Source organism: Hypomesus transpacificus, chromosome 1 (assembly GCF_021917145.1).
Source record: "Hypomesus transpacificus isolate Combined female chromosome 1, fHypTra1, whole genome shotgun sequence".
Lineage (NCBI taxonomy): Eukaryota > Metazoa > Chordata > Actinopteri > Osmeriformes > Osmeridae > Hypomesus > Hypomesus transpacificus.
The window spans coordinates 4,158,648-4,172,778 of NC_061060.1; the positions used below are offsets into that span (position 1 = coordinate 4,158,648).

At 41.8% G+C, this 14,131-nt stretch overlaps 1 protein-coding gene across 1 annotated transcript in view; it reads right to left on the reverse strand.

Annotated features, from left to right (window-relative positions):
• The window catches only part of fat2 (FAT atypical cadherin 2), a 28,685-nt gene extending 15,474 nt beyond the window's left edge, over positions 1 to 13,211 (reverse strand). The window contains exons 1-9 of the mRNA XM_047022348.1: positions 12,987 to 13,211; positions 6,656 to 9,950; positions 6,006 to 6,317; positions 4,402 to 4,460; positions 3,775 to 4,086; positions 3,138 to 3,345; positions 968 to 1,107; positions 441 to 716; positions 75 to 285 (exon numbers count right to left, since the gene is read on the reverse strand). Coding sequence (XP_046878304.1) covers positions 75 to 285; positions 441 to 716; positions 968 to 1,107; positions 3,138 to 3,345; positions 3,775 to 4,086; positions 4,402 to 4,460; positions 6,006 to 6,317; positions 6,656 to 9,920 — 4,783 coding nt within the window. The 5' untranslated portion in view covers positions 9,921 to 9,950; positions 12,987 to 13,211. The remainder of the gene's footprint in view (positions 1 to 74; positions 286 to 440; positions 717 to 967; positions 1,108 to 3,137; positions 3,346 to 3,774; positions 4,087 to 4,401; positions 4,461 to 6,005; positions 6,318 to 6,655; positions 9,951 to 12,986) is intronic.
• Positions 13,212 to 14,131: the final 920 nt, after the last annotated feature.

Consider the following 14,131-nt stretch of genomic DNA (forward strand, 5'->3'; position numbering starts at 1 on the left):
AATAAAAACATGTCACAAGTCATTTATAACTACACAGAGACAAACTGAAAACTTTTTAACCCTTGCTATCCTACCTGAGTGAATAGAGTAGCTGATGTCAGCATTGCTGCCCATGTCTTCGTCTAACGCCTTAACCTGCAGCACCTCTGTCCCAGGTGTTGCTAAGTTTGAAATGCTGCCCTTGTACTGTGGGCTCAGGAAGGATGGAGAGTGGTCATTACAGTCCTCGACGTGAATGACAGCCTTCACAACACTCCTTTTCATTGGCAGCTCCTGGTCTCGAACCTGAGGAGGATAATGAAAATACAACAGATCTTCAGTATGATATGTTTCGTCGCAGTAGCTTGATTTTATTGTCTTCTCTTTTCTCTGACCACACTTCAGACCTCTTAAAGATCTATTATCTTACAAAACGATAATTGAATTGCCTTCTACCTTACCATTACAATGAGTGTGTGTACAGCCAGTTTTTCATAGTCTAGCTCCTCAGTCATGACCAGCACTCCACTTTTGGGGTCCAGGTGGAAAGTCTTCATACTGTCGGGATGAAGACTGTTATGGATGGAGTAGACCAGCTTGCTGTTGGAGTCTTTGTCCTGTGCGCTGATTTGCAAGATGTCCTTCCATGGAGACGTGTCTTCTGGGACTCTCACCTCGTACAGGCTTTTCAAGAACATGGGCCTGTGCTCGTTTGTGTCTACGACACGGATGTAAGCCTGGTGAAGAGCGGCGGACAGGGTCAGAATATGTGGCTCAAGCTTCTTTAGATAATAACCAATTAAACCAATTATTTGATACATTTCTTCTTGCGTTTGTATTCGAAAATTGTATTAAAAATGATTAAGGACTTTTAATTAACACAATTTTGACATTGATTTGGTCAAATACATTATTTATGTAAATGGTATCGGAAAGAAAACAAAACGTAAAAAGAAGATTGTATAATAAGAGATGTATGACACCTCACCTGTGTGGTGACAGTTTGGTGGCCGTCAGTGACGCTGATCGTCAGATTATAGTTAGAGAGTTTTCCTGCATCCAAACGCCTGGCAATTACTATGGTCCCCACATTCACCTGAATGTCAAAGTCCTGCTCGTCATTTCCTCCTGGGAGAGAGATAGGAAGGAATAACAGGAAACAGGAAATGGTCAGAATCAGTCAAAGCAACTGCTTGATGCTTTTCACATCTATTGAATTGTGAAAGCACATGGTTATTAGGACATCTTTTTATAGACAGTACGATGAACAGAATATTAAAAATATATTGTACAAGGACGTATTGACAGAAATTCAAAGAGGCAAACAAAGGCACAACAGAATAAGCCACTTTCGACCTTTGAGATGATCTGTTGGATACAGTTATAAAGCGAAACTATAATCCTATCCAACACAGCCAGATTGTACAAGTTCTTCTAAACAATATCCTGGCATTATAGTGTACACCCAGTATTCTAATGAACAGAAATCACACTGTGTACCAAGAAACACTGTGGCCAACCAGTTGTCACATGCGGTTGAGCCCCTTGTAATGGAAATGTTGGTCATATGCATAGATGTATGTGTATGAAATCTATAATCTTCTATGTTCATTGGTAAGAGACAGGATGGCAAGATAATTAAGTTGAGTTCAAAGGAATGTGAGGTGCTGATGGCTCTGTGGGCAGCTTGCCCTGGGGGATGGGTGAAGCATTTTATATGGCCTTCTGTCCTCTGGTTACTGTAAGGGGTCAATGAGACAGTTGCTCTGAACTTTGGCTAGAAGGACTGTGTCCTGTTTCATTGTTTGTGTTAATTAAAAGTATTGTTTGAAGATGGTCACACAAAGGACAGTTGACCATTTGACTGGTCAACCCCTGTGGCTTTATTATCTACTGCTCTGGAGAGAGCTGTGACATCAAATAACTTTGGGACACATAGGAGATGTATTATTTCAAACTGTCACTAAGTTGAGTTAGCCAATCACAGAGTTTGCTACATTGATTGATTGACCATATAGAATGCCATTTGATCTTAAGTTTATATAAGGCAGTGCATGTGTGCTGGCTGATCATCACTCCTGCGAACGACCTGTGTAGATGACACCTCCTTCGCTGTGATTGATCAACAAAGCTTTGTTTATGTAATTGTATAGTCTAATAAATTGTATTAAACCATATCCCTTGACTATTCAGATCTACACAGCGCCACTCGAATTCTTCCTTAACACCCTCCATACACCCCCCACCCCCTGGTACACCCCCACCCCCTGGTACACCCTCCCACCCCCTGGTACACCCCCAACCCCTGGTACACCCCCACCCCCTGGTACACCCTCCCACCCCCTGGTACACCCCCACCCCTTGGTACACCCCCCCACCCCCTGGTACACCTCCCATCCCCTGGTACACACCTGGAGTGTACCAGAACACTACACGACAGTTTAAAGAGAACCATTTGGCAGCAACACACTGAACAGGTGCCTGAAGCAGCGGGGGGGAGACCCATGCTTGCTCACACAGATGGTGTTTATTAAGAAATCTACCTTTAGAAAGCTGACCGGCTCTATTTTAAAGTAACAATTCCACAATTTATTGCAAGTTGATGATCCTGATAATTAGACTAATTAGGGTTTTATATATGTTCACACCAAGTGGATATCTATGACAAATGTAGCCCACAGAACAATAATTATATACACATTGTAACTTACTACTTCAAAGTAAGAGATTAATTCCCCCCAAAATCCAAAGATAAATAAACACACACTTGGCTGTAATTGTAACCACTACAGACAATCAATTCCTAAGTATCCCTGGAAGTAAGAACTTTTTGTCAGGAAAGTCAGAGTTTCCATGGCCTACAGATCTAACTAGACTAATCATGATTTGACGAACAGCAGAAGAACTTTAGAAAGCATTTCTTGTTTTGGCATAGTAATGGGCCAGTGCAGGTCCACATGGTTTGTCAAGATCGGTGTGGATTTGAAAAATAAAGCCTTGCCATTTTCCCCATGTGACACAATGGGCTCTTCCTGTTGGGAACTGGCCCATCTTCAGAAGAAATGTGTCGCTGTTCTGTTTCCCCCTGCCAGGTAAGCATACCTCCCTACTGGAATCCATCTGATATAGTCCTCAACACCCAACACAGGGGTCCTTACCTATGATATGGAACCACCTCAATCTCTGTGTCTCTGTTGTGATGAACCCCACCATGTGATTGACAAAGTCCGTTTCCATGACAGCAAAGGTAAAGTGTGGTTCGCTGAAAGACAAGATTTCAGAGCTGGGTGCCGGCCGAGTGACCCATTCGATGTCAAGGCGTGCTGTTGAAGATCGTGGTGGACTTCCGTGGTCTGTTGCTTTTATCTGGCAGAGGAGAGTGAAAACAAGGATGACTACACCATAATGATCTTAAACAGAAAAATGCTTTCCAACACCATCTACATTTGGACCTGTATAAAATACCACAAGGAACTTCTGTTAGACATGATTGGAAGGTTGTTATGACAATGATAGGGTGAGACGTAACATATGGGAAGAGTCTTTCAAGATTTTATGTGTTGCTTTGGATTGGAAATGTTTCATTACTGTCACTTTGACCTTTAATTAATTTGTATATCTACCCATTATCTATCCACATTCCATAAAGCCACATACAGTGCACAATAAAACATAAAAAAGTATTCTTTGAATACAAAAGATGTCTATGCTCGGGGTGACAAAAGTATCACATCATATTTAGCATATATTATATATTTAGCTTATAGCAGCAGAATCAGGCCCTTAGTTTCTCACCGTGAGGATACTGTAGTTGCCTGACTGGAAGTCCCCTTGTGATGTCACTACCCCTGTGATGGGGTGGATGTCAAACCTCTGATCCCGATCGTTTTCCAGACTGTATGTGACCTCAGCGTTAACTCCCTCGTCATCATCTCGAGCGATCATCCTGCTCACTTCCTGCTTGTGATCCCGGGCCCTCTGCTCAATGTGCTTGACATGGAAGAGTTTGTCGGTGAACTTGGGCCGATTGTCGTTCTCGTCCAACACCTGGATGACCACAGTGGCAGTGGAGGACAGGGCTGGAGATCCGTTGTCTGACACTACGACCTGAGGATTAGGAGATATGTGATGGGTTCATTTGCAGGATTGTAGGATTGAGACTGATTTCAATCAGTGCTTTTTTTCGTTTTTTTATATTGTGAAGCAAAAGTAATTGTTTCAAGATGCTTATGATGCTTATCAAACACTGAGAAGAAAATTAGGGAATTGAACATTAGGGGCTGAATTTGTGGGTAAATGTATGTTTGGGTAAAACAACTGTAAAAATACATACAATACAATACAATTGTAAATACAATAACCCTAATCCAACTGTAAAAAAGCCGACCAACTCAGCGTGGGTAAAGTTTTTAGACTCCGTACCTCAATACTGTGTTCAGATTTGTCCTCTCGGTCCAATCCTTTTACAGTGCTGATCACACCTGAATAAACACAGAGATGATGGGTTAAGGTGGTGTGTGAGTGTGCAGGTCTTGCCCACAGGCACACTTGTCTGCAAGTCCGAGCCTGCAGTTCCTCCTTGGCATCAAAACTGGGCTTGCTGCTTATACTGCCTCTGCACACACTGCATTAAGCAACACCTTTACCTACAGAGGAACAACACGGTTCACACAACAACATACTACATTTTGAAATCAACATGGTTGATATCAGCTTAAACATCATAGTTATATGACGCTATTTTCAAAACCTTCAATGTCACACGTCTTTAGAATGGTTCACAGTTAATAGAAAAGCAAGGATTCCAAAGTTTGATACGAGGGTCTAAGGAGGAAGATAAAGGAGGCCTGGACAGGAGAGGGAGAGGTAGAGCATGTGTTTGGTGGCTGGAGATGTTAAGTGAGGTTTTTGTTTTGATGCTTGAGGGATCAGATTAGTGGGGGTAGGGTGTGTGCCTGGGGTGGGGTGTGGGAGGTGGCTGGGAGTGGAAGTTCTTACTGGGGGCAATTTAGTACTTAAAACACACTAGACATACCCTGCTGGGCCTATTACTGGAGATGTTGTGTAGATAGGACACAGTAGAAAGTGTGCTTTTGTCATTAGTAAACTGTCTGAGGCCCGGGAAAACTTTGAGAGTGGTCCCATTCCCTCAGTGTCTTTCTCGGTCTGTGTTCCCAGCTGGTGAATATCGTATCTAAGGGGTTCTGTTGTCAGGCACAGTGTGGACCTTTTCGGAACGTCTTGTACATCGACCTTGCCTCAGAACATTTGACCCTGCTGTGAATGAATGACTTTCCTTTCCTTAGAACAAAAACTGTGAGTTCTCATTTGTGTGAGATGTTAGTCAGACACCTCTGTGATTCATCTTTCAAGCTCAGACATGATGAACACAGCTTTAGGGAGGCAAGATCCCCAGCAACTGACGATTTCAGGTTGTTGTTGTAGACATTTGCTTTACAAACACAAATTCAGGTATCCAATGAAAACTTTGATAGCTCTTTGATTAATTGTATAAGCTTGTCTTTGTCAAATCAACTATTAACATGGCTTAATCTATATTTTTGATCCCTACCACACAAAAGGTTTCTTACGGATCAGCATGTGTGTGGCTTGGAGTAATACAGGGGCTTGAGTGAGATTTGCATGTAATAGCCTGCAGCCATGCAGCAACAGTAATAACGATCTAATGTTTTCGTTCTAGTGTTACTGTTTCTGGCAGAATTAAGTTCAGTTCACAAACAGCCCACCTGCTCAGAAAGGTAATGGTTGGTCGGTATGATGATTGTAATTACATATTCATATACATACTTTCAGTTTAATAAGTTTAGCTTCATGCCTGCCCTCCTGGTGACACACCCTTGTGCTTCTTCTGTGCTCTAACATGTTTAAGGAGTTAAATACTTAAAGTGACAAATGTTCATCTGACAAGAAAACCATTTTTAGTGCCAGTAAAGTAAAAACATATTTTCCATTTGGATAGTAATATACTATTAACTGTTTATGGTTCCTCTGACAGAGAAAATTACCTGAATTGGAGTCAATGTTAAAATACGTGCGCTGTAGGTCGAGCATCTGAAAAGTGAGTTTCCCTTCTGAAGAGGAATCCATGTCTGTGGCCGTCACCTTCACCACAGACTTGTCCTTGGACACATTCTCCAGGACGGAGGCGAAGTAGATGGGCTGGGAAAATTCCGGGGCATTGTCATTGACGTCAAGGAGTTCCAGGAACACATGGGTCCACGACAGCAACGGTTCCGTCCCCATGTCCCGGGCATATACAGACAGCCAATAATGGGGGACAGACTCACGGTCCAGCATCGCAGATGTACGAATCACCCCTGTGGACACACAGGAGGAAGTGAAGGACTGTTTTCATTCTCTACATATCATTTTAACACTGTTAATGTTAAGCTGTGTTTATTATGATCGGTTACAACAATTACAACCACTGACTCTCTACAGGAGAGAGGCACCTATGTAGAAGATCTAAGATATTTTGCCTCAACTTTGGGGGTGATGTCATGCTGACAAATTTTAAATAAATGTGATGGTTATTTAAAACTATTATTAAAAAAATACAATGGTCAGTCAGTGGTTAGATGTATGCCTTTAAATCATGTTTTAAAAGAGTTAATCAGCACTTTCAAAATTATTCAATATTTTGACAATGATTTACCTGTCTCCTCATCGATGGCAAAGAGCCCAAGTCCAGAGCCATCATGAATGTGATATCTGACCACCCCATCTTTTCCCAGGTCTCTATCTGACGCTGTCAGAGTCAGCACAGACGTTCCCACCTCTGCATCCTCCATCACACTGGCCTCGTACACGAACATGGAGAAGGATGGTGGGTAGAGGTTCTCATTCACATCCAGAACTTCAATCTCTACGTAGCAGGAGGAGGACAGGGACTGAGGAAGTCCGTAGTCAACGGCTCGGATCGTGAGATTGAAGAACTGTCTTCTTTCAAAGTCCAGCTCTTTCTCGAGGGTCAGAAATCCAGTGGCTGCATCTAGGAAAAAAGCTCCATTCTCACTATCTTTCAGGTTGTAACTGATCTGGCTTGCATTACCCAGGTCTAGGTCATAGCTTTCCACCCACACCAACACTGTCCCGACAGGTATATCTTCAGGGACCTTTATCTTGTAGAGCTTAGGAACAAACTTGGGCGGGTTGTCATTAATGTCAGCCAAAGCCACCACCAGTTCAGTCATCGAAAGGAGTTGAGGGTCAGCTTTGGACTGGTCTCTGGCTTGGATTTTCATGTTGTATCTGGGAGAGACTTCTCTGTCTAAATGACCTTTCACAGTTACATCCCCAGTCAGTTTATCGATACTGAACAAATCCGATGACGTCAGCAGGGAGTACAGGATGTTCCCGTTCTCCTCAACGTCTCGATCCTTAGCAACTGCTTGAAAAATGCGTGTACCCACTTCAGTGTTCTCAGAGATGTGTAGGACATATCTAGGCTGGTCAAACAGGGGTGCGTTGTCATTGACATCCAATACATTTACTGCAATGAATTTCCATGCTGAGGTCTGGGGTGTTCCTAAATCATAGACAGTTATGTTCAAAATGTAGAATTCTTTGCTTTCTCTGTCTAAAGGACATACCACTTGGAGATTTCCAGAGAACGTATCAATACTGAAACATCCATCTTCGTTCCCACTTGAAATGACATAGACAAGCTTACTGTTAAATCCAGTGTCATTGTCGCTAGCGTTGAAGTGAAGGATGGTTGAATTCAATGGAAAGTCTTCTCTGATGTCAATAGACCCTGGGATAGCTGCATCAAATTTTGGAGAGTGACGGTTTATTATGTGAACATCGGAGAAGGAGTCCTCTTCTTCGACAGTCAGAACTGGCTTGAGGGATTCAATGAGTTTATCTGTCAACTGTTTGAAAATCCCCGTTTCCTGGCAGTTTATGGTGGCCTCTGTCCCCTTTTTGGTGACAGTGACAGTTACAAAAGAAGGGTCAGACTCATGTTTGCCATCTGTTGCAGTGACCTTTAGTGTAAATGAGGGCCTCTCTGTTTTCAGTAAGTCCAGGGGAATCTCTTTGGCTAGTGTGACGGCTCCAGACACAGAGTTGATATCAAAGAGTTGGAGTTCATTGCCAGACTCGATAACAAAATGAAGCTGTTGAAGTTCATCTAAGTCAACAGCAGATAACTCTGCAACGGTGCTGCCAACAGGCATGTCCACAGGTACTGAGGCATTGCATCCCACCCGCTCAAACAGAGGCGTGTTATCATTCACGTTGCTCAAGGTAATGGTGACAGCACACTCACTAATATGGCAGAAAGGAATGCCACTGTCGGAGGCCCACACTCTTAAGTGGTACCACCTCTTCATCAGCTCATAGTCTAACACCTCAGATGTAGATATCACCCCAGTGAAAGGATCTATTGTGAAAGGAAGAGGGCCAGTCTTAAAGATGGCATATGTCACAAAACCATTCTTGTCTCTATCGTCATCCATAGCTGAGACTGTTAGGACACTGCTACCAATGGGCACATGTTCTGGTAGTGAAGCTTGATAGGAAGGTTGGGTAAACTTGGGACTGTTGTCGTTTTCATCGATGATATCAACAAGTACATGTGTCTCAGCCTCACCGTTATTGGCCGTCACTTCAATTTCAAATTGGGCCTTTTTCTCATAGTCAAACTTCTCTGTTGTAATGATTATTCCTGTTGTGGGGTTTATCTTAAAGTGTGAACTATCAGGGCCATTTCTAATCTGAAATGTTACATTATTTATGGCGTCTGATTGGACAGCAACTCTGATCACATGGCTTTTGGGTGGGGAGACCTCACTCAGAAATACATGATAAGTATCTTCCAGAAATGTTAGTGAAGAGAGATGTTGTGTTAAAGGGATATGGATATCTGTAACAGGAGCAACGAACGAGGGGTTAGTCCTGTCTTTAGCCTGAAGGGAAATATTTAATCCATAGGGAAACTGAAACCTGTTAATTCTCTTGGTTGAGAGCAGTTGGAAGGCATTACCTTGCAGATTCGACGGAACAATGTCAAACCATTTCTGTGGATCTCCACCAACAATGCTTAAAGAATTCACTGGCTTCCCAACTGGCTCTACACAGACATCAATGGTTAATTTGTCACTCTCCTTTGAAGGGTTGGGAAAGCTAAGTAATTTTACAACAGGGGTGGTTGATGATACCTTTTGCACATTTACTATCACCCTAGCAATATTCCCAAATTTCGGAAAACCAGAGATTTTCTTGATCCGGTTTTCTGCCAGAACTGTGAGATCATATCTAGCAGCTCGGCTGTGGTTTAATCTCTTGATGAGGCTGACGGTGCCAGTGAACGGATCTATGGCATATGGATGTGCTCTACTGGTGAAGGAGTAGTAGAACTCAGCGTTGCTGCCAACATCAGCGTCTGTTGCACTGACCCTGACCACAACTGACTTGAGCGGAGTGTCCTCCCTAATGGTCACATTGTAAGAGGCTGGATAAAAGAGAGGCTTCAAATCATTGGTATCCAGCACTTGAATGGATACCTTTGTTCTGGACTGGAAATCATACACGCTCTCCGTGGCCTCAATAGTGAGTGTGTAGCTGTCTTTCACCTCTCTGTTCAGCGACGCAGAGTTGCTGCTGCGCGTTTTTATTCTCAAGAAGCAGAAATCTCCGACCCTGACCAATTCGGTTTTGAAAAGATCATCGTCGTCACCGGCGACGAGGCTAAACTTGATATCCCAAAAGGGATCTGTCAGGACGATACCCATCTTCACGTGACTCTCGATGTACGTCTGCGGGGATGAATTTTCATAAATGGAGGCGTTGTAGAGATGATGCGTGAATCTCATCCGTGAACTATCCTTCTCCTTTCCCAAGCTCCCCTGACATCTGGTGAGGATCAGCAGTACCGCCGCCACTGTGAGCACAAGGCTTGTAGCTAGCCAAGCCATCTTCAAGGCCCCTGCAACGATCCTCCGACCCTACAGACAAATAAGGACAGGGGGGGTGGAGAGTGGAGAGATGCAGAATGTACATTATTTAGAACATCCCTAAGTAGATAGAAACATATTTAGTATTTTAGATATCAAAGTATTTTAGATATCAAAGATACATTTCTATCAAATGTTGACACAGCAGTTCTTAAAGCAGATGGCAAAGAGCCACTCCCCTGTGTTTCTTTGCAGTTCTACAGGTATTCTTTACAACTGGGATGTTAGGCATACACAACACCAGAGACCCAACCTGCGCTAAAGGTATTTGTCTCCTGTTCCAACTTGCCTTTGCCAGAAGGAGCATTTCATTGTTTAAGACCAAAATCTGCTTGGAGCAGCTCATGAACCTAACTATTATTGCTCCATTTGTAACAACAGATTATCAAAAGGACTATTTTGCCAACATGATTCAATTATAAAACTCAATGATGTGTATTATAAAAACTGATTGAGGTGTCTATGTATTATCTTGGAATAAATATTATTCCTTGTTCATTCATGTTTTGGTTGATGTCTACTCTGTTGTTTATGGCATACAGTATGAGGGTGTACCTTTAAAAAAAAAAAACTGTATTCACATTAAACCACACAGGCTTTAAGGATTGGGATAGCAGTACATAGACTATAGTCAGGTGTTAGGGTTTATAAGGGGAGTTAACTATCAAGTTATCTCTCCTTTCAGTGATGTGCCATGATTCTCTTTCCTAAACATACTTTTAAATCCTAAAATCCACATGATCATAGCCTGAGTCAGACTAGAAGGGTTTACGTCCCAGACTCCTAATTTATCATGTTCCCATTATTGTACTTTCAATTTTACATTTTGTTTCAGGGATAGTCTCAGTTTACGACTGTTTATCCTTTACAGTCCAAGAAATCACCTGTTTTCAAAAGTCAAAATAAAAGGAAGTGTTCATCCTTTATAAACATCTGGCAGTGCAGGATATCGACCCAGGCTGTCTTTGATTTACGAAGACCTAGAGCAGTAGGATATTCCTGTGTGTTCTTGTTCCCCAATCTAACCCCAGTGTTGCTGCTATGGCCTGTAGGCACATGCTCAGCAATGCTATACAGATCTTATTTCCACATCGCCCTTATAAAACAGTTAAGATTTGGACAAGGCATCTTGGCTATAGCTTCTGTACATTCTGTTAACTTTCTTTCCATTTTAAATTACCTTAATGAGATGTTAAAAAATCACAGAATATCGTTAAAGTACATTGTGTGTGTTAGATAAACATACAATGACTCTTTCCAAGGCCAGCTTGATTAGTCAGCTATTAATTTCACAATAGTAAGCTTCTTTAAATCGATACATTAGGTACAAGTGTCTTCTGGAGCTCGAACACTTATGGAGTTCTAAACATATTTTACCACACAATTAATTGCCTCTATTCAAACAGGATCCACAACATGACTTAACAGAGCACAATTTGTACATCCCATGATTCAACATGCCTGCTTTGCAACAGTTCCAACAGGAAATAAATGAGTACCTGGACATGCATTGTGCAATTTTCTGCAAAAAAAGCATTCAGAACCCAAACCCAATAATATACCTTAAAAACGCAGCTTGACTGTCTGCAAACAATGCTTCAACAATCCAATATTTCAAGGGCAGATAAAGATATTGATAAAGATAAAGATTGATAAAGATAAAGATATTGCTAAGCTTAATATGCTTGTTTGCATATGTTGCCAAAATACCTAGTTCTTCCATTGGGAACGCAATTTATAACCAACTTACTGTACTAAAATGTTAGCAATCCTTTCTATTTCTAAGCTACAACAAGACGATGCATGACCCCATGACTTGTGCAGTGGTTGTCATTGTTCTCCATCTCGCTGCACTATGTGATAGATGTGACAGCTATACGGGAGTAGTGAGAGTTTAGGTGCTCTGGGGTCACATGTTTACCCTCCAGCACCACCCTATTTATCTTATCTTCCTATAAACTCACAAAATGTCCTGGTAATTCTCCTCAAATCCTCATATTTTGAGGAGGGTGTTGTTTGACAACCACAAAGACTGTTTCATCCCAGTTGAGGTAACTCAAACATTATAACTTCACATTACAACTTGACAATTCAATGTTTATACAAATACTCTTCAGACAGGGGTTGCTGTATAAGTAAGTGATCGCTCAATGTTAGGGAAATACTTCTAGTCCACTAGAACACCCACAGGGATAAATGTTTCCAATGTAATTATCCAAATGACTGGAAGGCATCAGTGATGAATGGTCAGAGACAGGACTCTTACTTGTGACATGGTGGAGTTCTAGATCCTTTGTTGTTGGAGGGCAATGCACAGCCCTTATCAAACAGTAAAGCTATGGTATCTCACTTAAAATTAAAATAATATGTTTTCTGGGGCCATTTTTCAGTTGACATTTACGAGCTGATGGTCAAGGGGTAGTAGTCATTGTGTGGACCACCTAACTTGGGAGTGGGGCTCATTGACGTTATCTGATAGGACATCCATCACTTATGTTCAGTTTACAAGTTTTCAGTTCAGGAATCTCTGTTTTAATATTGGATAATTTGTGTATCATGTTAAGAGAAAATGTATCTGAAAAAAAACATGTTTCTAGGGAGGGAATGGCCACTTCAATTTAAAACATGCTGCAGATTAAATGTCGTAAATGACATATTTATATTCAATGAGATAACATTTGTAATTAAAAAGTTTACAATATACACATTTTTATACTATCCCTTGTGCTGCCTTTGGGTTATTGTGACCCACCGGTGCAAAAGATGGGTCACAATGACCCAAAGGCAGCAAACAGCTATAATGTGTAAGTATATAAAATAATTTACACTTGTCCCTCAAAAATAAATAACGGCAAATACTGTGGAGTTGCAAAATCGCGTACAAGATCATAAATATGGCTTGTCAGTTAGTAGATATTAGTTGCCATTAACCAAAGCAGAGCAGGCAACAGTGAGAGGAGGCTTCTAAAACAAGGTAGCTTCTAAGCTAAGCTAGTTCATCAGCACTGGAATGACAGAAAAACCTACCCCAAGTCCTCTGTCTCAAATCAAGTTTCTTCTTATCCTTTATGCTTTACGGATTTAAGAAACCTCCCAAAACACATGACATAAGTCCCATAATGTCGCAGGGTACAATCCATAAAAACACACAAACTTTGTCTCATCAGTTCTTTAGGCACCTTTCTCAGGAGGACTGAGCTAGGTGTGCAGGAGAGACATTGTGCTCCCTAAGGAGTCCCCTCCCACTTCACACACTGTCTCCCTTCCTCCACACAAGCTTGTGCACACACACACACACCACCCGTGCGAACAGATTGTGAGCCGTTCACTCCCTCTCTGTCTTCTGGGCTGGGGCCAACACAAGACTCCAAGGTTGAGAGCACAGTATTTTGATGCCTTTTGTTTTGCTAAAGTCGGGTGTTTGGGGAAAGTAAGTGGGTTTATATTCTGAAATATTTCTGAAAAGTTAACTTGTGAAATTAAAAAAATCCACAAAGATCTAATCTGATGTCATAATATCGGTTTCGGAAACTTTTTGGCTCTTTTTCAGTAATTCTGAAAGCTGACTAATTCTAAGTTTCAAATCAACTTTCAACTTGTCTTAAAAATAAACCTTTCACAAAAAATACTTAGATACAAGTAGACAAGTAGATACAAGTGGAAGTATTTAGTAGATAGCATTTTTTAGGTCAAAACCAAATCATCCTCTTCATAACTCTACCAACACACACACGCACACATACACACACACACACACACTCATACACATAGCTAAAGGGAATTTTGTCTATGGCACGTCTGATACCCTGCTGCCACACCACAGCTGATTTGTGTGTTCCTGATTGTGCATTTGCTGACCACAAGGCCACAGTGATGTTACATTTTGAATGGAGAGTGAACACAGAGAGAGAGAGAGAGAGAGAGAGAGAGTGAGGGAGGGGGAGAGAGAGAGAGAGAGAGAGAGAGAGAGAGAGAGAGAGAGAGAGAGAGAGAGAGAGAGAGAGAGAGAAGGGATACAGTAAGTAAAATTGCCTACAAATAAACAGTAACAGAAGGTGGGCATGAAGCCATGGTGCAGCAGGAAGACAAAGGGGAGCATGATGAGGTTGAAGTTATAAATGACAACACAGAGCCTTTCTTTAAAGGGGCAGTTGGTTAATTATCACTGCACT